Here is a 26,381-nt window from a genome sequence, read left to right as displayed (position 1 = left end):
ACAGTCAAAGCACTAACCAAGTGGAAAAGGAAACAGAAATGCTCCTTGTGAATTCACTATTTTGTTGTGTTTCACTTCTTTATATTCCCTGCAAAAACGCTTATCCTATCAAGTAAGTAACTTACAGTGATTTTATAATATTTGTAATTGGAAAACCTGCTTTTATTCTGATTTTCTTATTATGCTCCAAATGATCAAAATAAAATGCTAAATAATGTGTTTCAATATTCTTATATGCATTAAAGTCTATAACTCACTGAGTTCTTATTTTTCTTCTTTGGGAGTCAGGTGTTTTTCTGCTCTACTCTAACCATCTAGGTTCCTGTACATCCTCCCTGGGTTGTTGGCGATAATCACTGATGATTCACAGGCTGCTTCACTTTCTTGGGCACTCTAAAGGGATTTTTCATCAAGTCCTTATCTTAATTTTATTCTATTTAATTATTCTCACACAAAGAGAGAAGAAATCTATTTCATATCCCTTCTGTGTCCAAAAAAGGTGGAATCTGGCTTTGTTTTATTGGTGAATTATGGTGGACTCCTGATTTCTGCACACCCCCTAGGCACAGTGCAGGAGGAGACCACCACGACAGGAGGTCACAGTACATGTGGCAGCAGAAGGCGCAAAAAGGCACAGGCTATAACTAAAGGCATGTATGATGGATAGTGACTCCTGTACAAAGTGCTAAGCTGAGGTTCAGCCTGAGGAGAAAGCATGCAAGTAAAGAAATAAAATTATACAAATTGTGTATCTCGAATGAAGGGGTTAAATATTTGTGTTCACATTGGACAGATGTGGGGCATCATTTTCAGAATACTGTCGCTGCACTAGCAGAATCATCTGCTTATTCATACTGGGCAAACCAGGCAGTTTTCAAACGTAAGGACAGACTCACACTTCTCGTGATAACTCCCACTAAGTGTTGCTGGAGGAAGGTAGCACTGCCTATTTTGCAGACCCCAAAAAAGGGGCTCTTTAGCCTAGTCAGAAGCCAAATGGGGTGATGTGTGTTTGGTTCAATAAGCTTATCAATTTCAATTTGACCTAGTTATGAATGATAACAGCACGATGCATATAAGAACTTATATAAAAGCACCATAACCTCTCAAATTCAGCCTGGAATCCCCAGAACAATCTCTCTCACCATGGAAATCTTCTAAGTTATCTCCCCTTTTAAAAATAGTAAAAGGAACACAGATGACTGACAGCAAAAACCTTATGGTGAGCTAATGATTGCACTCTGCATGCCCCCATTAGTCGCGGATGAATTAACAAAACTGTTAAGCACGACTTTCAATATTACAATTCCTCTCACTCTTGTTCAGCTACACAAACAGCCTCCTCTTATACACTCTCCAGTCACATTTGTTCCACCCACTGCTTAAGAAGGACACTAAATATATAAACAGAAAATCACTGGGATTGTGGGTGTATTCTGCCTAAGCAGCACACACTGAAAATATGTCTTTATAATCAATCACATATGTATTTCCTTCTTGAGTTTTAACAGCCAGTGTGAGTCACACTGCTACACTTCCTCATAAGTGAGATTTAGAAGGCTTATGCTAAAATATGGGAAAAAAAAAAAAAGAAAAAAGAAAAAGAAAGAAAAAAGCACTTTCCTCTTCCAGATGTAAAGGGGCAAATCTTACTTCTACAGTTACCTATTACCCCTAAGGAGTGGGAAGCAATTATCCACCCAGGAAAATAAATCTTTGTGTATTAAGCCATCCTAAAAGTACATAGAGATTAATTGGAATTTGAAGATATTAGGAAAGGGATAACAGATTCTTTGTGGGAACTCAAACCAAAACCTGTTTTCTTCTTTACATCTTTTTGTCTCTAATTGCTCTAAAGGTTGCAGCTTTAAGGATTTAATACAGCGATACCATTTGCCCCTCTTTTCCTGGAGATATCTTCCCAGATCTCCATTTGAGCTGAGCTCATTGCCTGTAGGTAGCACAATAAGTCAAAAATACCTTACATGTAGTAGGTGTTCGATCTGGACAGCTGTTTGATATTCTCCCACTCCTCTCCATACTTGCCCTCTTTATGCAGCATTTTTCTGTCTTCCATTTCCACCGATTCCTGCTGTCATGAGTCTTTTGTCCCTCTGTTCCGACTGCATCCACATAATTGAAGGTTCCTTAATATCTTTCTCTTTATCCAATGCACCCTTTGAAGCCCTCTTACCCTCTTAATCCCAAATCAACTTTCCTGTTTGCAGTTCAGTATTCTCATTTACTCAAAAATGCAAAAGAGAGAGAGAGAATGAGAAAGAAATAAAAATAATTTCTCCTCACCTACTAGGCCCTAGTGATTCTGCTCCAAATCCCAAACAGCACTACAGAAGATTTCAGAACCAACATCTTGCAAGCCAGGTTGCAGTATGCTTTTATCACAGTACCACTCTGCTCTGTCACACCATGCAGCCCAACCCAGAGGAGCACAGGGAATACCTGGGCCTTCAGACAGCTGGCCAAAAGGCTGTAATACTGAAAGACTGAGGAATATGAGTGCCATCACAACTGTTGCAGTCCAGCAGTTACAGACTTGCTAAATTACTCAGCCTGTGTGCCTGAGCCTGTAGGAACCTATCAAACCACAAGCTAACACAGAATGAGCAGTTGACAGCTCCTTGGGTAACAGGCTGGATTAGGGGTATGTCAGCCTGCCCAAATGCTCCTTCCAGAGGTTTATGAAAGAAATGAAAGCATGAATTGTGCAGCTCTTCAGTGTGCAACCTTTCTGTTCTGACACATCGCTGCTGTTGTGGACAGAAGATCCAAACAAAACAACTGTGGTGTTTCTTAGCAGCCGTATCATAGTTGTTTTTGAACTTTTGGGTGCTCCTATTTCTCAACAAAAGATTGAGAAATAGTCTTCTACATCTCAGTAGGAATATTTTTATTTCTCAGTTAAAAAAAAAATAAAATAAAATTCTTCCTGTGACTAAAGCAAGACAAAAAGAAGCACAGCCACCACTGTGCCACCACTGTGCTTTAGAGAATTACCTCGATGATCAATTATTTCAAGTAAAACTGAAGATGCTAGTTGTCAATTGCAAGTCTACACAGATGAGTTGTAATGCAATGAGACAGTAAGATGTACAAAACCAGAAATTCACTGATACACTTCACTTTGTACAAGAAAAAGCAACTCCTAACGCAGTATATTAAAAAGGCTCAGTGTTCCCAAAGCAATTAAAGTTATTAATAACATAAAGTTATTAATAACATTAAAATGCATATTCATCTTGACTTCCAATGAACTTGTCTATTCATATGAAACTGCACAGACTGACCAAATGATGAAACACTTTGGGTCTAATCTTATTTGCAAGACAAGTAGCTATTCTCTATACTTCAAATTCGTCAGTAGCTCCTTCCCATGCTCCTTCCCTCTCTCTCTCATTTTCTGATAGTTAGAATAATAAATTTGGCAACTTGTAGATTGCTTCCTTCCACTGAGACTTCAGAGTTGCTTTCCCAATGTAATTGGCAATTGGCAATACAATTTGTCCACCCAATAAGAACTGTCCTCAGTATCAGATCCCTACTCGTAGATACATATAACTCATCCAGTCTAAGCTTAAAGCTATCCCTAACACAAACTCATGTTCCTTTGTATCTACCTTAATTTTTTTTCTAGTACCAACAAGATTCAAAAGAGGGTTCAAAGCCATTTACTTTAATGTAAAAAAAAGCACTGTATTGTGGAAATTATGAAAAGATGTTCTTGCATGAAAAGTTAGTAATACTTGAGTTGGATGTTTTCCATCACTGGGGAAGAGGGAGAAGGTTCCTATCAACTGTGCAAAAAATTTCATTTGAACATGTAAGTGAACTCATTTTGATATGAGAATAATGGAAGAAGAAAGGAAAAATCAAATGAGAAAAATCACAAGGGAAAGACACATGCAGAGGAAATTGAAAGTCATAAAATACATTTCAAGATCTCAGCATAGTGTAAATGTAAAAAAGAGATGAAATCAAGCTTTATGTCAGTGTAATCAGATATGCTTTTAAACAAATTACTTGGTCTTATCCAAATATCTAGCATCATATCATCCAAAAGGTTCTCTCCTTCACTCATTAACATAACAATTGTATCAATAAATTGTTTGTTCAACTCATTAGTTTTTTTCTTATATTTATGAAACTCATTAGATTTATAATCATTCATTGAAACCAGTCCACAGAGATGAACACCCTATTACATATATTGCATAATGATTCAATACTTCTAGTTGCTTTGCTATTTTATAGGCATAGTGTTAAAGAACAATAAATTCTGCAGAAACTACAAATGTGAAAGAACTGTCTACTTTCATTTGTGTATGTCTATTTATTTAAAGAACCTCATTCAGACTCCAGTGTGAATTTCCCAGCATTTTCATCTTAAGATGAAACTTTCAGCCCAATCATACTTGCTTTAGTCTAGAAAACTTCAAAGAGATATTTAGTGATATAGCAAAATGATGTTTGTCTGAACTTTGTGTTCATCCTGAACTTTGTGTTCATCCCTTCTGATTCATCAAAACAGAGTTATATAAGTTTATGGATAAAAAGATTGCCTATCGAACTACTGAGGTTAGACCTAGAATATCACTATCGGGTCATGCTAGTTCAAGGCAATCATTCATTACATTTAATTTCCTGGTGTTTTGTTCCAGTTCACCTGCCATGTGCTTTACAAAGTAGTATTTTCAATCTCATAATTATTTTTTGTATGTATACTTTTTTTTTATTATTCATATTCTGAAAATTATAATCTAGATCTGTGAAACAAAGAAGTGAGACAAGGCAGCAAACATTTGTAGGACTAAAGGAAACATACCTATTTCTACCCACAGGTATGTCCAACTGCTATCCTCTTACACCATGCATAAACCATTTTCTGAACAAGTTTAGGAATTCTTCACAAGAGAAAATGTTCTTTTTAGAATTCCAGGCTTGTTCAGAATACATTGTAAAGGCATTGAAAAGTGCTACAGAAAAAATACCACAAACACTCATAATCCCCAAGGCTTGTGCATTCAAAACTTTTGCTTATCTTCTGAAGTAATCTAAGCATCATTGAACATGGGAACAGATATTTCATGATAAGCTTACATTCAACTGGATGTTATCTGTATCTATTGCTATTCTGTAAATTATTCATATGGAGGTTTTAACACCAAGTTTTGTAGATGACTCAATTGTTTTACTTTCAGCTACTAAAAATGGACTAGAAAGACAAGCATTCATATGCTATGTAAGTTCACAGGTCAAAGCATAAATACATGATAAGATTTTCCCCTCTTTCTTCCCTTCCGTTTTCTCCCTGATATTAAGGGACAACATGATACATATAAATGCAGTACCTTTGGTATTTTGAGGATTTTTTTCTTGAACAGGTTCAAATAATTTCCTTTCTATTTCATTTATTTTCTTTCCATGGAAATTCATTTATTTTTGTTGGATGAGAAAGTATCATAAATAATGAAAGAGCAAGCAGGAAGAAAATGCAAGATGAAAAAAATGAAAACCTCAGTGATACTCTAACAAAATCTAAAGGCATTAGCCCATGGCCAAGAAAGACCTCAGATCCTCTTTCAGAATGAACCAGTCTTTTTCTCCTTTAGTTTGGGACAAATAATTCTATTTCTCTGATTCTGTTTCCCTATGTAAAATGGGTCAGAATTACAGCATCTAATACTTCTTAATACTATTACAAAAATAGAAAAATATTCTATTCACACAATACTCACAAATAATAAAGCAAAGGTTTTAGCCAATTACTTCCAACTGTTTTAAAGAATGTCATTACTTGAAAGCTAGTCACTGTGGGTCATATATTCATTACTTAGCAAAGGAAGGAAATATTTTTCCATAAACCTCTTGAAATACAACAGATTAATATTGGTGACACTAACATCTCTCCATATTACCCAGAAAAAATCCATCAGTCATGACTATTAAGTCTCTTCCAGACATCATTTAGTATTATAATGGAAATAAAATCCATGTCCTGGAACACTAACACATTCGGTGTTGTTAGTTAGTTCATTTTCTTTGTTGTTGTTTTGTTTTGTTTGTTTTGAACAGGAGGCCACTATGCTACATGTATTTAAAAATTTACCATTCTTATCCTCTATGACATGCTGTTAGTGACCATAAATGCATATCTCTTTTACAATGAAGGCCTCTCTTTCACTGACAAAGAAATGTAAAGTTAATACATGTATCTATGTAAAAGAATCAAAATGATCATGTAACACACACCATATTCTGATCTGAGGGAGGAGTTTAGCCGGTCATAATACAAAATACAGAAATTTTGTTAACTATCACGTTTTTATTCACATGTACATGTGAAAGGTTTGAATTTTCACTGAGGCAAAGAAATGTTTCAACAGTCAAAATGTACTTTGAAAGCCCCACGTGAAGAACAAGCCATTATTACTCTCTACAAACATATCAAAGATGTATATATTTTTTTTTCCAGTAGGGGAGAAGTGCCAAGAGGGCCTATGCATCTTCTGGTTTTGTGTTAGAATGACAAATAGCTGGTTTGAAATCCAATAAAACCAGTCAGCCTGCTTCAATTCCTACAAACAAAAAATTTGCAGTCTTTTTCTCTTTTTACCACAAAGAAAACCTCAAAGACCTTGTCAATGAGGAAAAAATTGACATGAATTTCTCGACCTACAAGTTAGGCATGGATGAGCTAACTTGGTCATTCTGAAAGATAACCTGTGTATTAAGAAAAACTCCCCAGGAACTGCTCATTAAAGAAAAAAAAAAGTTTTTTTTAAAAAAGGAAATAAATGAATTTAGAAAAATAAATTTAGAAATGCTCTTTAACATTGAGGACAACATTATTTTGTGATATATATGGAAACACTTTCTGAAAACAGATATAAGTATCCATGGCAGTAAAATGAATTATAACTGGGTGGAAGAGAATTCCTGTCTTAGCATTGAGAAATAATTTTACCCATTTGTTTGTGTGTTTTGTTGTTGTTGTTGTTGTTTGTTTAAAAAAAAAAGAAAAAGAAAAAGAAAAAGAAAAAGAAAAAGAAAAAGAAAAAGAAAAAGAAAAAGAAAAAGAAAAAGAAAAAGAAAAAGAAAAAGAAAAAGAAAAAGAAAAAGAAAAAAGAACAAAACACAACAACAACAAAGCAGCAGTAAAAGGCCCAGAGCTATTAAAACTGAATTAACAGTGCATATACAAGAAAAGAAAAGAAAAAAAAAAAAAAAAAGAAGGAAAAAAGATTGGTCCCTACCATCACCAACAAATTGAAGGAGGGCTAGATCAATTTGTCTCTTCCAAGGTGATCCTTTCTGAAGTGCTATTCCATAGCCCGTAGTGGCAAAGATGTATCCACTGCCTATTGTGACAAGTTTGCAGCCTTCATCTCTTCCAGCCTTGTAATTCAGCACTGCTGCATCATAGATGAAAGCATCCAGCTTCCTGAAATAAAAGAAAACATTTTACAAAACAAATCATAGGGACAGCTGTTGTCAGACTTCTTTTGTCCTTGATGTTAGGACCCTGTTGAATATCATATGGATTCTTTGATATCATTAATTACATATCCTGCTCTGCTGTATCTAAAATTAACAAAAGGCATCTATTTTAGTGAGGGGAAAGTAGGACACATAGTTTTGCTTTTCTATTTTAAGGGATGCTGTTAAAAAATACTGAGAGCAGGAGAAATGAAGCTACAGAATGTCTTGCCCTGTTATCTTCATATCTCAAAATAGGTAATAAATATATTGAGATGCAAAATGGTGTCCAAACACAACAGAAATAATGACAGAGAATTTAGAATCAAAATAATAAGAACCAATTCATTTATTTAAAATATTGAGAAAGACTGAAAACGTGACTTCTACAGTTTTTCCTACACACAGTTATCATTACATCTTTTTCCAAAAACAAACAATAAGGTGGAAGTCCTTCTTAGGACAAAGGAATGCATTGGAATATATCTGATACAGCTATTAAATTAAACTTTAAAATCATAGAAAATATTTCTTTATGATTTGCAGTTCCGAACATATTATTTGTGTACCTGGAACAGAGCAGGAATAAAGTGACTTATGGAAAATGTCAAGTGTTTCAGCCCACTTACCTAAAAAATGTAAGAATGGGACACACCCATTCTCCAAGATATACAGGGAACACAACAAAGTAATGGGAAACAGAAAATCAACAAGGAAAGGAAAAGAGGCAGTGTCCTTTGGGGATAATTTTAAGGAGCACTACAAAGCAAGGGTTAGACAAGAGAAATGCATGGATATTTCACAAATGAAGCCAGTGCACATACATGAAGAGGGCATTTGGAAAGACAATTACTTGCCAACAGAAACCTCAATCATCGAAGACATTCTGATACCTACAGAAATTCATATGCACTATTTAAAAGGGAAAAGAGAAAACTTAGGTATGTTTTATATTAGGTACTCTAATATGTAGCCAAAACATTTAAGATTTGTACCACTTGCACAGACTAGCAGAATACAGAGGCAATAGGAAAAATATAGCATCTCTGCTCAAAACCCACCTAAATAATACACTATATCAAAGTTATTACTCCCCAGTAACACTTTCCCTTTTCAACATCTTGGCCCATTCCTTAAGAGTCAGGGGAATGGGGAGGACACAGCGGCACAACTGGATTCACAGTTGGGGGTAGGAGGGCTCTTCCACCCACCCCTACCGGCGCTGCAGCTCCTGGGCACTGTCACTCTGCTCTGCCTCTGGAGAGCCACAGCACATTACTATGGAGCACTGCTGAAATTTTCTGAAGAGATGCAAATGACAGAGGCTGGAAAAACACTTCATAAACAGCTGGGACCTGTCTTCATGGGAACGGAACTGTAAAAATAAATTCACTGTGGCACAAACAGGTACGAGGGCATCAACTTTAGTTTTGTACACGTGTAGTATGTCCCAGTAGTGAACTCAGTTGCTGTTGAAGTTTTGGAGTCACACTTGCCACTATCTTAAGTTTTTATTGATAAAGCTTTTCATTTGTAGCTGCAGAACAGAGCAATACCTAGGCTTATCAGATTTTGGCTATTGACAGAGGAAAACAATCTTTCATGCACAACATAATCTGATGTTTGTTCTTAAATATTTAATCAACAGATTCATACAGAATCCTAACTTTTACAGAACTCTAGATCAAATAGCAACTTTGGCACTGAGGAAAATGCCCTATCCATCTCATGTTAAACCAAGGAAATACCAGAGGAGAGTGAGGTTGTTGGATACTGTCTGCTGTTATGAGAAAGTTAAGAGTTTCTCTCACTTCTTACTGCACTTTATTGTGTCCCTTCAAGGATATTTCCTCCAATAGTCACCATCCAAGTCATCAAACCAGAATTTAGTGAAGTAGTTACTTTAGAGAAACTACAAATGCAATCATTAGAAGAAATATCTGGGCCAACATTTTGTTTTCTACTTTTCCCTAAAACTCTGTTGGTGCAATCCTCAGTTTAAAAGTCAGTTTAGCTCCATTGACTCTAAATATATCTTACTGTCTCCTTCCTTTAAATTAATTAATTGATATGGAGAAAACAATTGTTAAACATCTGGAAGGTGTCATGTCACAATTTCAGTCTGGAAATGAGGTATGGCTTCCTAGCACTGAGGGGAGCTAAACTGGGCCCAGCTGGCCTGCTGGGGCAGAGGTGTCCTCAACACAAGGCCAGACAGTTCTTTGGGCAGGCACACAAGGGAAAGAAAGAAGAAAAACTGTTTGCCATACTCTCAAGATATTTGTAACATTTCTGACCTATGGCAGGCAAGTACCATAATCAATATACTCCAATCTCATGCTTTCAGCCCTCTGCAGTTATCTGTGGGGAAGGAAGGATACTTCCCTGCTGGGTGGATGCCTTTGGATCAGGCAAAGTACTGGAAGGTGGCACTCCTCCTGGTGGGTGCCGTCACTGCTGCAATAAGCCAAACTAAATTAAAATACACTTTGGAGCTTCTCATCTCTTTATTCTGGGGTTTATTGTGTGGTTTTATTTTTTTATTTCCTTTTCAGTGTAAGCATGTAAAATGCATGCTGGTAAACTTGATGAAAATATAGAGTCAACTCATCTTCTGTCAAAAGAGACTCAGTCAGAACTACAGAGGAAAGAGGTGTCTTTGCTAAAGACTTCAGGGCAAAAGCCTTGTGCTACCTTAGAAATCACACTCTATATGCAGCTTGTCTCAGCTGTTCAGCACTCTACCAGCACCTTGGGAAGAAAGTCAAGGCACAGTCATAGTTTCACTCACTCACTGTGGACCCTCCCCAGCTTCCCAGTAGAGCTTGGCATCAGTCAGCTGCAGTGGGTGCACAGCAAGGAACGGAGGTTCTGAAAAAACAGGCAGCTTTACTTTGAGGAGCTTTCTCTCTCTACTATGTCTAGAAGGTCACAACAAATCTTATTACGCAAACCAATTTATAAACATGAGGTGCTTTCCTGACAGGGGCTGAGGGCTGAAGGGTTCTGCACTGCTGCCCAATGACTGAGCTGTAAATCAAAACGCTGATTGCCCTGAAAAAATCTTGCTTTCTACAAATACAAGCTCATATTCAGAGTATATTTTCTCCTATTCCAATATAAATCCTATAACCTCTCAAGGCTTAATTATCTCCTCACCATGTGCTGATTACAGAAGCACTTTTCCTTGCAAAGCAAAGCTTCGGAATGTGATGTACCCCTGGAGCATGGGTAGGGAATATGCCACACATGAAACTCTCAGATATTAGGGCAAACAAATGTTCCATCATTAGAAGGTGGATTTCCTGACACACTGAATTTTCAAGAACTTTCAAACAACTTTAAACATTCCTCAAGAAGAGTTTATGAAAACTGAGAGAGCCAAATCTAGGCAAGTCCAAAAATTTGACCCTTTCCCTTCCTCACAAGCACTGGAAAGCCTCAGCATCCTCACTCTTGTGGCAGCAAAATGCAGTTGAAAGCTGAGAAACTTTCAGATGGCTTGAGTGTCAAGCCATCTAAGTCACATAGCCTCTGAGTAACAGCTTACATGCCTAGGGTACAGCAACCCACATCAAGAAAGGCTCACAGCCTCTTGCAAACCTTAGTCTCATAAAGATGAATCAATTAAACCTGCTGCTTCAGTTCAGCCACTTCAGGGGGTGAAAAGCTTTGTCACATTGTGTAGGTTTAAATAAACTGCCAAGAATTACAAGAAAGATAGAAGAGAGCTATAGAAACTAGAATGCAGCAAGAACCAAGATTTATAGATACCAGATACTGGCCAAACATGCCAGGAATCTTCAACGAATGTAGAGGAACAGGATTACAGTACTATGACTCATCTGAGCAACTGGCAGGTTTGTAAACTTCCTCTGAACTACTGCAATAATCCCAGGTAGGAGAGAAAATACACATCCTGAAACATTTGTGTAAGAGCATCGACAAGGCAAGTGTCCTTCATTACCTAGCAAATAGAGAGGAATGGGTGGTGGGGAGAATTTTAGCTCATACAGCATAGACGAACAGCGGGTGTTATAAAATTATGATTTGGAATAGTTCTAAAATAAACAAAAACATTACTGAATGCAATAATTTGAAGTGGGTGATCTGTGAAAAACACGTGGACAGTCTTGTACACAAACATTTATAGGACTGCATGAAATATAAGAGTTGAAAAATCATTCTCTATGCGCTGCAGTATACAGACAAAAAAAATAAAAAAAATATCCTGTTTAAAGAAAATTAAATTTAGATGAGGAAAAGGTACAGAAGAGTAATTTCTGAAAAGATTAAAACACTTCCCCAATGTAACAGTGATTTTCCTTATCTTCAGTATTAGCACATACTTTTCACAAGATTTGCATAATGGAAATTGAAAAGCAGGATTAGGAAAATGCTTCTTTATTAGTCATGGTTTCTTCCTCAAAAAACAAAAGGATAGTGCATTTGGAAAATGTTTCTTTTCTTCCTTAACCAGCCACATGATCATTCAGGAATTTTGTTTGTTGTGATGGAAAGAAGAGGGAATAATCAAAAATGACTATCTGCTCACAGGAAATCAACTTCTTCCAATTACTTTGTGTCCTACTACAGCCTGTAGTGAAGAATTCGGGAAATGAGAGGGATGCTTTTATGCAGTTCTGTTTATTCCCATTATTCTTCTTTATCTTCAGTCACTGAGTCGTATGGAACAAATAATATTGTGTTTCCATTCAGGATCAGAGAAACTGGATTATGACTGAAGTCACCTTCCAGTTTTCAACTAGAGCAGTAAATCCACACATTCAATATATACCGCAGAATTAATTTCTCGCTAAAGTGGGCAACACTCGATGATGTTCATCTGTCAGATCCACATTAACTTTGGAATCAGTTCCTTTTCTTACATTTCTTTATGTTTTCTGACACCCCAAATATGTTATTTCATGATCACACAAAAGCTGTGTATTTGTTACTAACACAGATTTGACTTACACAAAACAAGAATGCATAGAATTTACGAATTGCACCATCATAGAGATTTGCTTGCACTGCATTTTGCTGTAAACAGCTCTATCTCAGTGATTTTTCTACATTATTCTTGATGAAGAGTGCCTTTTAAATCAAACATGCACTTCCTGGTTGCAATATATGATGGATTTACAGATTTGTTTTGTTGTTTATGTTGTTGTTTTATTTTTGTCACATCCACCAAAGAGATAAAAGAAAGCATGACAAGAGTGCACAGTGAGAGACATAACCTCATCTGTGCCTCTCTAAAAATGTGTCCAGGAGTCTAATGCCAAAAGGTCAGTAGAGAGTGATGCAGCAATCAAAGCAAAGGAAGACTGCTCTAAACACAAGGCTTCAATAAAAGCACGCTAGCATGACACTTAGGCTCACCAGGCCAAACAACCCCAGTTCTCTCTGCCTTACTCCAGGCTATCTGATGGCACTTCATTACAGTGATTCTTGAATATATCCAAGTAGGTCCACAAAAATCTTAAATTAACTTAATTAACATATACTGGGTGGATTCCTTGACATTCCATGACATTACCAATTCATTAGGGGCTAACTTAATGACCACCCTGTGCCACAACACAGGTTAGCAAAGTTCAACCCACCTAAACGATGAACTCATTAGCAGGGAGTGGATCTCTCCCCTTCCAAGTTCTCTCCGAACTCAAACTGTCCTTGCTTCAATCTTCACACAGAAAATGCAGGTGCAAAACTTGAAAGGCACAAAGATCTGACAAACTTTATTACCATCCTGCAAAACCTGAGAGATTGTAGAGGCTCACCTCACCTGTCAGGGCCATCTCAGGCTGCTGGAGGAGTTCCTGCCTGACTTGCCCATAGTTACCTGAGTGCACATATTCAGCCTCTCACTCACAGGAGTTCACAATCTATGCAACCTCCTTCCCAGTCCCTATAATATTTGCCTTAGTGACAAAATGATGGAAAATGTTGCACGCCTTTATGTTAATTTTAGCAGTGGAATAGTGTCCCATTTCGGGTTGCAGAAGCCAAGCAATGAAGTACTTCTAAAGCATCAGTTTATCAAAACACAAAATTTGAAAAGTCAAGTAGGGGGATATATTTTTAGATTAAAGGTTTTGTCCCAGTTACAATAGCATAATGAAGGATGAATTCAGCACATTTCACCAAGCACCTGATCTGCTGATCTGTTCCCCAAATCAAATGAGCATTAAAAGTTAGAATAGCTTCCTCTCAAAAGAAGAGCAGTTAGATGGGATATAGATACTTTCACCTGCTCATTTTATCTCCAGGTTCTTTTTAATATTTAAAGACACTGGGCTGATAACTACATTATGTAAAATAATAATAATGATGATGATGGTGATGGTAACGTTGACAAAATGAATAATCTTTTTAAAAATATACCAGAAGAGCACACTACAAGCCATTTTTTTCCTGGAGGCAACTTGTTCTGGATAAGCTCAACAGAACATTTATCTGAATGGCCATGAAGAAAGCCCTGATAATGTGGCCCAGCTTTACTGGACATGATGATGTCTGCTCCTGTTTATAGATTATTTGAAACTATTGAGGTATGAGCCTCCCCAGACATTTCAGTGACTGCTTTGTCAGATCCCAATAAGCACCTAAATTGTTATTTTCCTCTTCATCAAAACCTGTAAAAAACAACCTCACCCCAGAGTCCCCTGGAACAGCACATAAAGTCCTACACAGTTCATTATTTATTTAGACTTTTCAATACATGGAAGAAATACAAGGATGTAAGAAGCACTGTATTTCCTGAAAGACTGCAAAGTGATGGGGAAATAGGGATAAAACATGAGAAAAACTGATGCCAGAAAATCCTGCTGTGAATGGAGATACCACAGGATGTCCTTATCACCATGCTACCAGCTTGGTGGGACTTCGTAATACAAACCCTGTACTCAGCTCACTTCAGCAGTAACACCAGCAAGAAGCAGGAAGCTATGCTGATTCAGGCACATGTTTCTTTTAAGCTATTAGATGTCAGAATTGATCCTTGAGTGAACAGATCCCCAGGAGAAAAAAAAAAAAAATACACTACCAACACCAAGAAAAACATGCCTATGGAAGAGCAATTTAAATGTCTTCATATCTCCACAGTCTTTCAGCACAAATAGAAGTTGCCCAGTTGCAAACTGGCTTTCCAATTCCTATTTTCAGTGTCTATGGATATAAGTTCACTTCAGAATCTTTTCACCCAGTGTAACAGCAAAAAAAATACTAGAATGAATACTGAAATTGATATTAGAATGAAGTCCAAAAGAAAGCAGCATACTGTAAATTGAAAGTAAACTACCACAGCCATCGAATGCCAAACTAAATGAAGTTATTGATTTCAGAAGTTGACTGACCCCAGCCAACCAGGAGAGAAAACTGTTTAGCAGAGAGTTTTTTTACAGAATGTCAGGAAGGAGATCATTATTCACATTATTAGCTTCTTCAGATGGTTTTAAGGAGAACGTATTTGTATTTGTACAATAATTTAGTACTTACTGACAAAATTGGTAGGGATAAATAGACATTCTGGAACATAGCAAACATCTTGCTCTCCCAGGTAGTTATGGATCTTTACTGAGGGCTGTCTGATTTGCAACTTTGCCCAGTTTGACTTTGACTTGCCCAGACATATTTACAGTTAGGAATACTTATACATAGGCAGTAGATCTTCCCTGGCTTAGATTTAAGTCCCAATATCTCTGACATAAGCACACTATAAATGTTCCAGAAGGAATAAAAGAAACAAGACACGTGGATGCCATTTTCCCTGCGTATCTTCTTGGCTTCAGATGAATGGAGATTTTATGAGCTAGAGATTGTATTAAATCCCCCAACATGTTTAACAGCTGCCAGATAATTCACCTTCCACCAATTTTTTCAGTTTCTTTCTGAGCTTGTTTTAATATTGGTTTTCTCAACACCTGATCTCCAGAACTACGCCAGTTTAACTCAGAAATTTCAGCATAATGTCAGTCACCACTGAACTTGAAAAATCTGGTGCCAAACAGGAAAGAGGAAAGAAAGAGACGGAAGAGAACAAAAAGCGGAGAGCAAGAGAAGGACAGTCCAATGTTCATTTTTGCTTAAATAAGAACATCTAAAATGGTCAACAGTTGTGATTATTTTAACTTGTTGCCACTAAAGGCTTCTACAGAATTATAATTTCTGAAAGTATTTTTCACCTCTACTTCTAGTCTAGCTACAAAGCAGAAAGTATGAAGGCATAACACATGACACTGTATATTATTTAAGGCAAACATTGCCTGCACTTCAGATGTAGTCTAGCTTGGTTTTGTGTTTTATTTGACTGAGAAAATTAAAGTTCAATTCATGTTGTTTTTTCTTAGAAGGAGTTCCCATGTTTCTGTCTCACAATCTACTGGCATTTTTTTAATATTCTTTTGTTTTTCAGACAAGCTGCTGAAATGCATGCTTCTTTACCAAAAATGTCAAAAAGTTATAATTAAACGGTCTAGTGTGTGGCTTTGTATGAGAATAGAGCTATCCAGAAGCTAGTTATATCGGTCCTCTAAGCTATTGTATATTCCTTTCTATTAGATATAAATACCATTGACAGAGAATTATCTGAGATATTAATTTCCCGTCTTCTTCTACACATTCACATTTTGGTTTTATCACGCCTTTAAAGGAATGATCACCTGGCACAATAATTTGGTCATTCAGGGACTGACAAAAGTCTCTTTAAGGAATATCTTATAGATCTGATGAAAATATGGACAGTAATTTTCTCCTTAATGAAATAACATTGAGAGATACAAATTAGATTCATCACTCAATATATTGCTTAAAAAAAAAAAAAAAAAGGCTAAAGAGCTAATTCCTAAAACAAAAATATTTATATTTTTTGTTGTTGTTGTAATAAGAGCAGATCAATGAATATATTTTTCCAAATAAACAAGTTTCAGTTACAGTAATTTAAACCAGTGAATTCTGAGTATCCCAAATGGCTAATCTCTAAGACTTTAAGTCCTTGAAAGACACTTCAAAAGGAGAAGGAGACACTTTGAGGGAGAACCGCACTCCCTCTTCATTAACATCAGCACATACTTAAACTTCAGATTGTAGTTTCAGTGGTATCTTAAAAATGTGATTGGAGCAAGGATCGCCCATCTGAATACTGGTTATTTCAGATGATGTACTGCATTTTTTAATCCTGTTTTCAAAGATTTTAGAAAGCTTTGCAAAACCCAAGCAGACTTCATGAGTAGGCCATAAAAAGGCATGAAAACATCATTCCTAGAAAGAGAGCTGAATACTAAGGGTTTCATACATTATTTTAATATTTATTTGCATAAACTTGTGCCTCTGGTAAAGACATCTCCCTTCATGTATCGTAACAGGCACCCAGGAGGGTTGCAAGCAATAAATGATTACAGACTACAGATATCTCATGCTGTCCACTCACCTTTCCCTTCCTCCTTCAAAGCCAACCACCTTAGGTAGTTTTTCCAAAATTTGCTAAAACTATTGCTATATGAGTTGTAATATTAGAAGTCTAAGAAAAGGGTGAATAGTCTCAATTACAAATATTGCAAGGTGTTGTCAATCAGAAACAGTCAGAAAATATTGAGCCACTAGATTAAAAGTTTAAAAATTTATGTCAGCTGAATGCTTCTTTGAGTTCCAGTTACAAGCTGTTATTATCTGCCCACAAGAATGATGAAGATCTTGTGCTTTTTATGTAAAATTTAAAGATATAATTTTTCTCTCAAACAGGCAATTTATGTCATAGTTTTACTCCTCATTTTAGGTGAAAAGGTATGAACTTCAGAAAGAATAAAAACTAGAAACTTTTCCTTTGATGAAAATTTTGATTAATTTTTTCTGCAAAATAAATTGAGAACAATTGTAAAAATGGGTTTGCATCCAAGCGAAGAAGTCAGCTGGCTGTCCAAAAGACAAGCTTCTTTTGTTGTTGTTGTTGTGTTTTTATTTTAGGCACACTACCATGTTAATTAACAGACCTAATGAACAGAAGGACCTGCTGGGCATAATCTGAATTTTGTTCCACCTGACAGAAATGGAGATGTTTGCCTCCTGGTTGTGCCTGTAACACACTGCAGAAGCTGCCAGCACAGCCTCTGACCAGTCTATATCTGCCCAACAAATAATGGGATGTGCAAAGCTGTGAATTGGACATGATTATAAGCATTGTTAACACAACAAATATCCAATTCAGGTCAATAAGCTTAGGGACTGAGGGTTAAAAGGGCATCAGAGCCTTCTGGGGTTTTCTCTTGCACTTTCTCTGTTCAGTACAATTGCATGCTTTAAAATAATTAAAACTTTTTATCGTTTTCAGGTGGGAGAGTGTGTGTCTATGGGGCAGAGAGAATAACTTCCACACAGTTCAGTTAGCCTCTTCCAGGTGTTTTGTCTAGCACAATTATCTGTCATTAAAAATGTTGAGGAGTAGATTGTTCACCTCTTCCTATCAAAGCAACTGACAGCTCAGGCCACATCTGCAGGTCAATAACATATTCTTAGGACAGTTCAAATTTGATAAACCATTGCATGCGAGGCCATACCTGTCCAGTGTCTGGCAGAAAGGCTGTCACCATGGCATGCATTTAAAGCAGCTTCATATTTCTGCCAGTATGCCACAGATAAGGAGGGAATAAGACACTGACCTTGATGTGTATAAACTACCAAATATTGCAGTCATTAACAGGAAGGCAGATGGAATCCCAAGTAAACTTCAGCATCAAATCCTTGAGTTTATAGTCACAGCTGTGGCTGCAAATAAAAACTGAAAAACGTTCATGGTAGCAAAGGGATCTGCAGGTGTATAGCAAGGGATTGCTTGCCCGTGGAACACAAGGGATTCATTTCCGCAGTTTCCTTGAAACAAGCTCTATTGACAGCTTTTTGCAATGAAACTGAAATAAAGTCCTCACATCAATATGCTGCCAGAAAACAGCATCAACTAAAAAGGCCACCTCTTTTCTCAAAAAAAAAGATACATGCTGTGATGCTAGCCTGTGTTCTCCCTATCCGGCAAAATTAAGGAAGTAAATAATAATAAAAAAAAAAAAAGATGGATTCATCAGTGATGAGGAATAGGCAAGTGAAAGCTTCCTATCTTATTTGTATAGTTGGAAAAGAAAGTCCCAAAGAATTTTTCTCATTTCAGCCATTAGCAGTTAAATTCCAGACAACACACCACTGCAGCTGTGCTACGGAAAGGGTGAGAACATTCAATGCACTTTCAGTCTATTGCTGTTGAATGTTCTCCTCTTTACACTTTTACATGGCAGCAGAACAATCATACATGGAGAAATGCTACATGCAAACACAACTCCAAGCTGACACAACCCACACTAAAGCATTATAACAAATAAGGTTGTTTGCCTTGGAAAAGGACAGCATTATCTATCTATCTATCTATCTCATCTAGAAAAAGTTGGAAAAATACAGCAAGGCAAATGGAAACAAACACACCCAAACAGCCACTGTAAAAACAACTTGGTTATGAATTCAAAGAATTGTTTTCTCTTCAAGAAATAAAATGATAGTTGTCTGTCCTGTGCAGTGGATTCAGGAAGGATAGTTTGATTAAACACAGCATGGACAGAAATACTTCTAGTGCATTTTTAGAACTTTGTATTATTAAGAAGTATCTGAAGAAGATGAAGAAGCCACCATGACTCTAACAGAGCTGGACTTCTCCCATGAAGAAGACATTGGCTAACATAGTCTCTTGCACTCTTCACTATCTGGATAATAACTGCTGTTTCGGTTTTCATTGAAGAAAAGGAAGAAAAACCTGAGGAAAATTCCTGAACTTCTGTCTAGAGAGCAATCTGAAGATCTACAGGTAGCACATCTGGTTCAGCTGCCCACTTACGTGCATGAAGTTTGGAAAAAAAACACCACTACATTTTTGGCAAGCTTGTAAAACTGTGACTACTTTCAATACTGTATGTTGTTGAATCTTTTATTTTACTGTTTTGAAAAAAATATTAAGCAGTGCTCCAATAACAAGGTACATTAATTTTGTTCCTTGTCAACAGGCACAGGTGGAAATTGCTAGTTTTAATTAATAAAGGGAATACAAAAAATTCTTTGTTTTGTTGAAACAATGTTTCGGCAGCTTTCTGATAAATGTATCTCTGCCTCACAGGACTGAGACCCTATTGACAAGAGGTAGATATTACTGAGACTTTACAGATAGTATTTTTTATTGTTGTCAGAATCAAAGATTGATTTTTTATCAAACAAAGGAAAAAAGCCAATACAACTGATAAATTTGCCTCCACTACTGATAGCAACAAGTCTTCACAGGTACATTGCAATGAACCAGGAACTTCACCTGCAGGAGAAGGTTTAACATCAATGTCAGCCTAAAGCACAGATCATCTTTCCCTTTGAGTTTGCAGTATTTCCCAGTCAATTCTTTCTGAGAATGATGCTTTCCATGTAAGCTGATTGTGAAACACTGTGCATTTACTCTGTTAATGATGCAAACAGGAAGGGTCTTGGCATTTTATTCAAGGCTTCCTTGACACAATAATGTGCACATGCTCATCTCTGCATGTACTGCAATTCTCCAACAACAGAACCTATCGAACCCCTAAACCATACACGTTTCATACACATTCCTATTCATATTTCTGCCCCTGGAATTTTCCTGGCCATATCAGTGACTCGACTCAGACAGCTGAGTGCTCACTTCTTGTGAAAAGGCAAGAAAACAACCTTTTTCTTTTTTTTCTTCCCGAAACAGATAGAGACGTGCATGTCTCTGAAAAAAATTTATATATATCTTACAGAAATCTGTGCACCTGAAGTATTATGCTTGTGTCTCTTTCCTTCTTTCTCCATCCAGTTAAATTAAATGACCTTACATATCAAACATGATGGTCTCAAAGAAGAAAGTATTTCCAACACTTCCCAAGAGACTAACACTAATTAATCTAGAAACTTAAGAGTCTGAGAAATAGCAAAACTATACTGAACTGTGAGAAGCAACCACTTAAAAGCTTTATTTTATTTAGCTCAGATGCCATATGGGCAGTATTATTCAAACTCTAAGTATTGCCTGATTGCTGGTATTTTTGCTACACCCTAAAACTGGAATCAAACACTGTATATGAGGAGTCAAATGTGACTAAATCTTATGTCTTCAATTAAATAAAAGTAGTTTTTAAAGTGATATTCAAAATACATACAGGTTATATCAAAATTCTTCATGAGGAACACAGGCACTGTTTATTTTGACACAGCAATATCCACCAGCCAATCTTTGCAAGTCCTTACCAGGTCTATAGTCTATGACTCTATAATTATCAAGTTGTTCATCTTCAAAAAGCTGTGCAGAAGCAGCAAGCTGCTTGATATGTAAGAAAAATTGTTTGTTGTATGCTACCAATGATGATGATGATGAAATGAGAAGAAAAAAAAAATCTAGGGATAACTTTGACAAGAGATACAGATGAAAACAAATGAAATAGTTGCAATCAGGACACACACATGCTGAAGAAGAAAGTAGAAATTATATATTTGCTGGGAAGCAGAAAAAGATTGTGGAAGGAAAGATATGTCATTCTCAAAAAAGCAGCAGCAACATAGACTCCAGGGGGCACAAAGGATCCAAACCCATGGGCTCCAGTGAAGTAGGGAAGGTGACAGCTTGATCTATTCTAGAGAAGGATGAGAGGGATGAAACTTCATATGAAAGTGTAAAATAATCTGCAATCTGGTCAAAAAAAAATCATGATGGAGAAAGGAAGATGATGGGAAGGATGCCACAGATGAGAAAACATATATACTGAGGAAGAGAACAACAACAAAAAAAAGTAGAAAAAGTGAAAAATGCTGTTTTTGAAGAACGTAAGACTGGACAAAAAGAAGAGGCAGGCAATTGTGATACCCTGACAAATACCAGTTCATGCTTTTATTGTCTTTCCTACTGAGAATGCAAATTATTACAGTCCCATATTACATAGGCTCATCTCCTTCGTTCAGGACACTTTAAGCTTCACAGATGCCTGAGGTGTCAGCCACTGGAACTGCCTCACATCCTCACCAAATGTCTTTGCAAAAAGGAGAAGCTGAGTGGGACAAAGGTGCAAAGTGACAGGGGACAATGACACAGGCTGATCGGTTTGGTCACCTAAATGAGATCATCTTTCTAGAGAGAAACTACTCTGAGTCAAAAAGAAGATACAGTCATGCTGCCTGATCTGTAACTGAGCTTATTATCCACAATTACCACAGAGATTAGGGCTTTGCACAGTTTTTGCTTGGCAGAAAGTACAGGGAGAAAATGCATAAGCCCATTTGACACTACTTTTCTGCTGGAATGTCCAAAAATGTGATCTAAGCAAACTCAACATGACAATTGTATCATAGGAAATTTCAGCAGCTGATGGCGTGCTGCTTAATCTTGTAGGTGCTATGGGACAAAATACTAAGGAGTGCAGCAGTATGTAGCAGTTACACTGATGCAGAAAACACCACACATGGCAGCTTATTTGTACCATTTGCTAGAGAAATGTCAGTCAAGAGGAGCAAGGTAGACACTTAAGAGTATTCACACTGGGAAATCACTTAGAAGAGGAAACTCCAGTGGAAACAAACATCTATTTAAAAATGAATGGTTTATTGCTGTCAAAGGACTAAAGCATTTAAGGAAGAGCAGCTGGAAGAGCTGGCGCAAGAGCAGCCAGCCTGAGTTTTAGTGAATGTCCTGAACTCCCTTGCAGCCAGGCAGCTCACTCCTTTTCATGATAAAGTGTCTGACAATTGGCCTTATTTTAAATCTAATACTAGTTTTTCAGGGTCTCCAGTAGCACAAATAGCAGATGAAAAGTACAAAGAATATATATCCCCTAAATAAACTATCCACCCAAACAAGCCCTAGAAATGGCTGAAATTAAGGATAGCTACCTGTTCAAAAATTCACAGCAGGAAAATAATTCAGCTGAGTATCTACAATGCACAATTTAGCTGTCTCCCAGGAAATACAACTTGCACACGCTGGCAGGAGCAGTAATTCTGCCCAGAGTTTGGAAGACCTTGGGTGAGGTCCAACTCACCTTATGTTACATGTCTATCTTAGGATGGGACAAAGCCCACTTGAGAAATGCCGTTTCAGAACACCTTTAGAAATGGCAATTCAGGGAGTACATGGAGACAGTGGCGAACAAAACTATACAAAGGACAACTTTTTAAGGAAGGGAATCTGGATACTATGAAAAAGTTTGGAGAAGTTCATTTTTTTTCACAGAAGAAATATGTTACAATCCCCTACACATCTGGAGGAAGGAGAGCAAAAATTAAAGAACAGGCAGTTCCCACACTACGGACTAAAAGTAACAGCTAATTTAGTATAAGATGACATATCCTGTTCTCATTGTAAGTAATAACTGTACCATCAAACAGCCACTGGGGCTGATGTACTTAATCCGCTATTGGTAATTTAGTCTTCTCACTTAAAATAAATAAATAAATAAAACAAAAACAACAAATGACAAACAAAACAAAAAACACTTATCTGGATAAATTCTGTAATCCGCTATTATTAACAGAAATACATGTTATTATCAAGCCTGTATGTTTATAAAAGATTATTAAAACCATTATACATGTATATCATGCTGATATATAATGATGAAAACTGTGAGTCACATTCAAACTTTTTGACAATTAAAATGAAAAATCTGTCATTTTGACCAACAAGGCAGAATGAGCCAGTTCAGAGAGGGAAAAGGATGGATAGCACTCAAGTCTAAATCGCATAGCATAAGGAAGAAAGACAATAAAATTTGCCAGAATATTTGCCAAGATTGTCAGAAACAGAATTAGGTAACACGCTTTAGAATACCTCATCTCAACAGATTTTATTAAGATCAAAGTCAAGACTTTAGATCTGACAGCAAGAGACCATGATAATTATAAGAGGGAAGAAAATCTAAGAGTGCACCTAAAAGCATGCCAAAAGGATGGGAAGGTGAAAAGAAATCTTAGGTAGTGCACATTGCCCAGACAAACAAGCCTTGTCAAAAATGCACCTTTTGAAAACACATTGCTATGAGAGAGTCCTCCAATGATAAGCAGGGACTGTACAAATCATGATCCGTGTTGAGCCCACACCCAAATCCAGATGCAATTGTATCCCTTCTCGTAAAATTGGAATAGCAATTCTGTCCTGTGCATCTATCATACATTGGGCATTGAAGCTTCCATACAATTTTAAAACAGTCATACAAATCACAGGCGCTCAATTTCTTTTCTGATATCAGTACAAAGCAGTTTAAAAAACAAAGCAAAACAAAACTCCATGGACTACACGCCATGCATGAGACCACTGCTCAGTAAGTATCACAGTAAGTACAGATCAATTTTTCTCAGTTCCTGCAAAGTGTATAGTATTCTTTAAAACCCATAGTAGAAACTTACCCAGTTTTCAAGCTGACCAAGGCATCTTCAACTCCTTTCTGATTATACTTTGTCATGTAAAGGTGCATATCAGGGTAGTTGTTTCTGATATTCCTCTCTGTGCTTCCATTTGGGACCGTTCCAAATCGAAAAGGAGGTGAATAATCATGTGGCCTTTGAAACTAGAGAGAAAAGGGAAAAGTAAAGTCTTTCAGGCCTCAAAATGGGTATCCATGAAGATGTCAATTAAGGAAGTAATATCTATCAGGGCGACTGTAGGTACAAAAGAAAAAAACTGTATAGGCTGCCTCAAATTTATTCCAGGCAAATAATGCCTGGAGTTAATTGCCAGCTCTATTATAACAGAAATTATCTTCACACTGGTTGAACGACACAGAAACATCTACATCCAAATTAAAAACAGCTCAGATTTGCCACTCAATACGACTTTCTCCTGTGCATTGCAATATGGCAGGACCACAGCATCTGGAGCAGAGAGCTACTGGAAGATACTCCCCATCTGCCAGCATCTCCCTAGAGAACCCAAACTCTAGGCAGACCTACTTTTACTTAATGATCAAAATAAAACAGTATCTTTGTTGAAATTCATTTCCAACCTTCATCTCAGTTGAGACATGGTGGGTCCGCACAGGCAAAAGGCTCATTTTCAGTACTTGACACAGAGCCTAACACTGCTCTGGAGGGTGACTGCAGGAGGCTGGTGCCCAGGAAGGGAAAGGGTGAGGACTAGCTTTCCTTCCACCTCTGTGATTCAGGGGGAAGAACAGTTCTTCTATCTTCCCAGGGGCTAAGCAGTTTCACCACTTTATATGAAGAGTGATTCTGGAGCTCTCACACCTAGAATCCTAGGCACAGTTTATTCCTACAATTTAAAACTACAAACCAATTGCCTGAGGTCATATAGATTTTATTCTACAATTTCACCCTCTCGATCAGTATTGCATCAGCACAGACAAACAAGCCAGGAAGTATCTCAAAGGGATTAGCAACAGCTCAGGGCACACTCAGGTTTCAGACAGTCTTACACAAACACTTGCTAACAGACCTGAAAATTATATATGTGGCTTTTCAAGATCTCTCATTAGGTACCATGCAACACTTTAAGATCAAGGTAAAATGTTTCTTTAAGAAATAAATTTTAGAATGCTGTTCAAATTAGAGGAACTATTGGCTAATAAGGAAATGCAATTGAGTATTGATAAAAGCAGTCACCCATGAATTACATGGTAAAATGAACTCTGTTTTTATTGTCAAAGTTAGAAGAGCAATTTATGTACCCCGTGCTGCAAGAGAGAGCTAATATTTATACAGCTGCTGCTTCCTTTGGGTTATGTATGCACTAGTCCTCTTCTTAAAGTTTAGTCTCAGGGCATTAAGAATTCTGAGGATCCAGTGCCAGTTTGGAAAGAGAATACAAATAGGCTTACACAAAAAGTGGGAGTGTTTTCAATTCCATCAAACCCTGACTGTGAAATTACGGCTGCAACAATATTTTCATGTTACAGAACTAAAATGAAGTGCTCCATTTTAATTATGCATATTTTGACAAAGCATAAAGGAATGAACTTTGTTTTTCTCTATTCATCTAGCTAACAGATGTTGTACTTTTCTCATTTTCCCTTTTCACAGCTTTACCATTTAAATTATTACGTTACTAATACCTTACACATTGACCCATGCACCAAAACTGCACTGTATACCAGTCATGGTTCTTAGTCTATGTTTGCTGTCTCGTTTTTTGTGTTTAGGATGTGGCACTGAGGCTAACCCTGCTCCTAAGCTAATGTCCAGAGATTCCACCGATATAGATGTCACTTGCTATTAACTTTAATAAAATGGTCAGATAATTAATTCCTGAAGTAGTGAGATGGCTTTCAGTAACTCCTAATATATGTTTCAAATTTTCCAACCAATAATACGGGAGGGAAAAAAAAATCAAAGATCACTGCCAATTTCAAGATCTGTAAAAAAATGATGCTGGTCATGCAGTTGGTGGTTTTGGAAATTCAATTGTGGTGAGAATTCTGGAAGCTCAGATCCTAATTCTGGGGTATGACAAGGGGATTGAAGAGGAAGATCATGGTGGAGTATCTGGGTGGTTTACAAATGGAGTTTTGGTTTGCGTAGTCTCACTTTTCAAGAACATTCATAGATGTGAAAGTTGTTAGGGGCAGTTTTCTCCCATAGGAATGGTTGGAGGAACTGAGGTATCTGTCCCAAACTGAACATTCCACAAAACACAAAAATATTTCTGCAGGAAAGCAGAGATTAATAGAAAGTACTGGTTCATCTGAAGGTCATAAGGATAACAAGTAACTCAATTGATTAAAAAAATTGTATGTGGAATAAGTACAGAAAATTCAGAGACTTGAATGGTTCCAAACACCATCCACCAACAAATTTTAGCAGTCATGAGGAGTTTGTTTTTGTTTTTGTTTTTGTTTTTGTTTTTGTTT

General features: G+C 37.0%; 1 protein-coding gene across 2 annotated transcripts in view; it reads right to left on the bottom strand.

Moving 5' to 3' along the window:
* The window catches only part of GRIN2A (glutamate ionotropic receptor NMDA type subunit 2A), a 193,214-nt gene that overhangs the window by 20,754 nt on the left and 146,079 nt on the right, over window positions 1-26,381 (bottom strand). For both annotated transcript variants that reach the window (XM_038187006.2, XM_021277526.4), the window contains 2 exons: window positions 23,926-24,086; window positions 7,272-7,459 (listed from right to left, as the gene is read on the bottom strand). In XM_038187006.2, the coding sequence (XP_038042934.1) occupies window positions 7,272-7,459; window positions 23,926-24,086 (349 nt within the window). The remainder of the gene's footprint in view (window positions 1-7,271; window positions 7,460-23,925; window positions 24,087-26,381) is intronic.

This window comes from Anas platyrhynchos, chromosome 15 (assembly GCF_047663525.1).
Source record: "Anas platyrhynchos isolate ZD024472 breed Pekin duck chromosome 15, IASCAAS_PekinDuck_T2T, whole genome shotgun sequence".
Classification (NCBI taxonomy): Eukaryota; Metazoa; Chordata; class Aves; order Anseriformes; family Anatidae; genus Anas; species Anas platyrhynchos.
The sequence above is the reverse complement of the archived record's forward strand: the minus strand, read 5'-3'. Positions and strand labels throughout refer to the sequence as shown.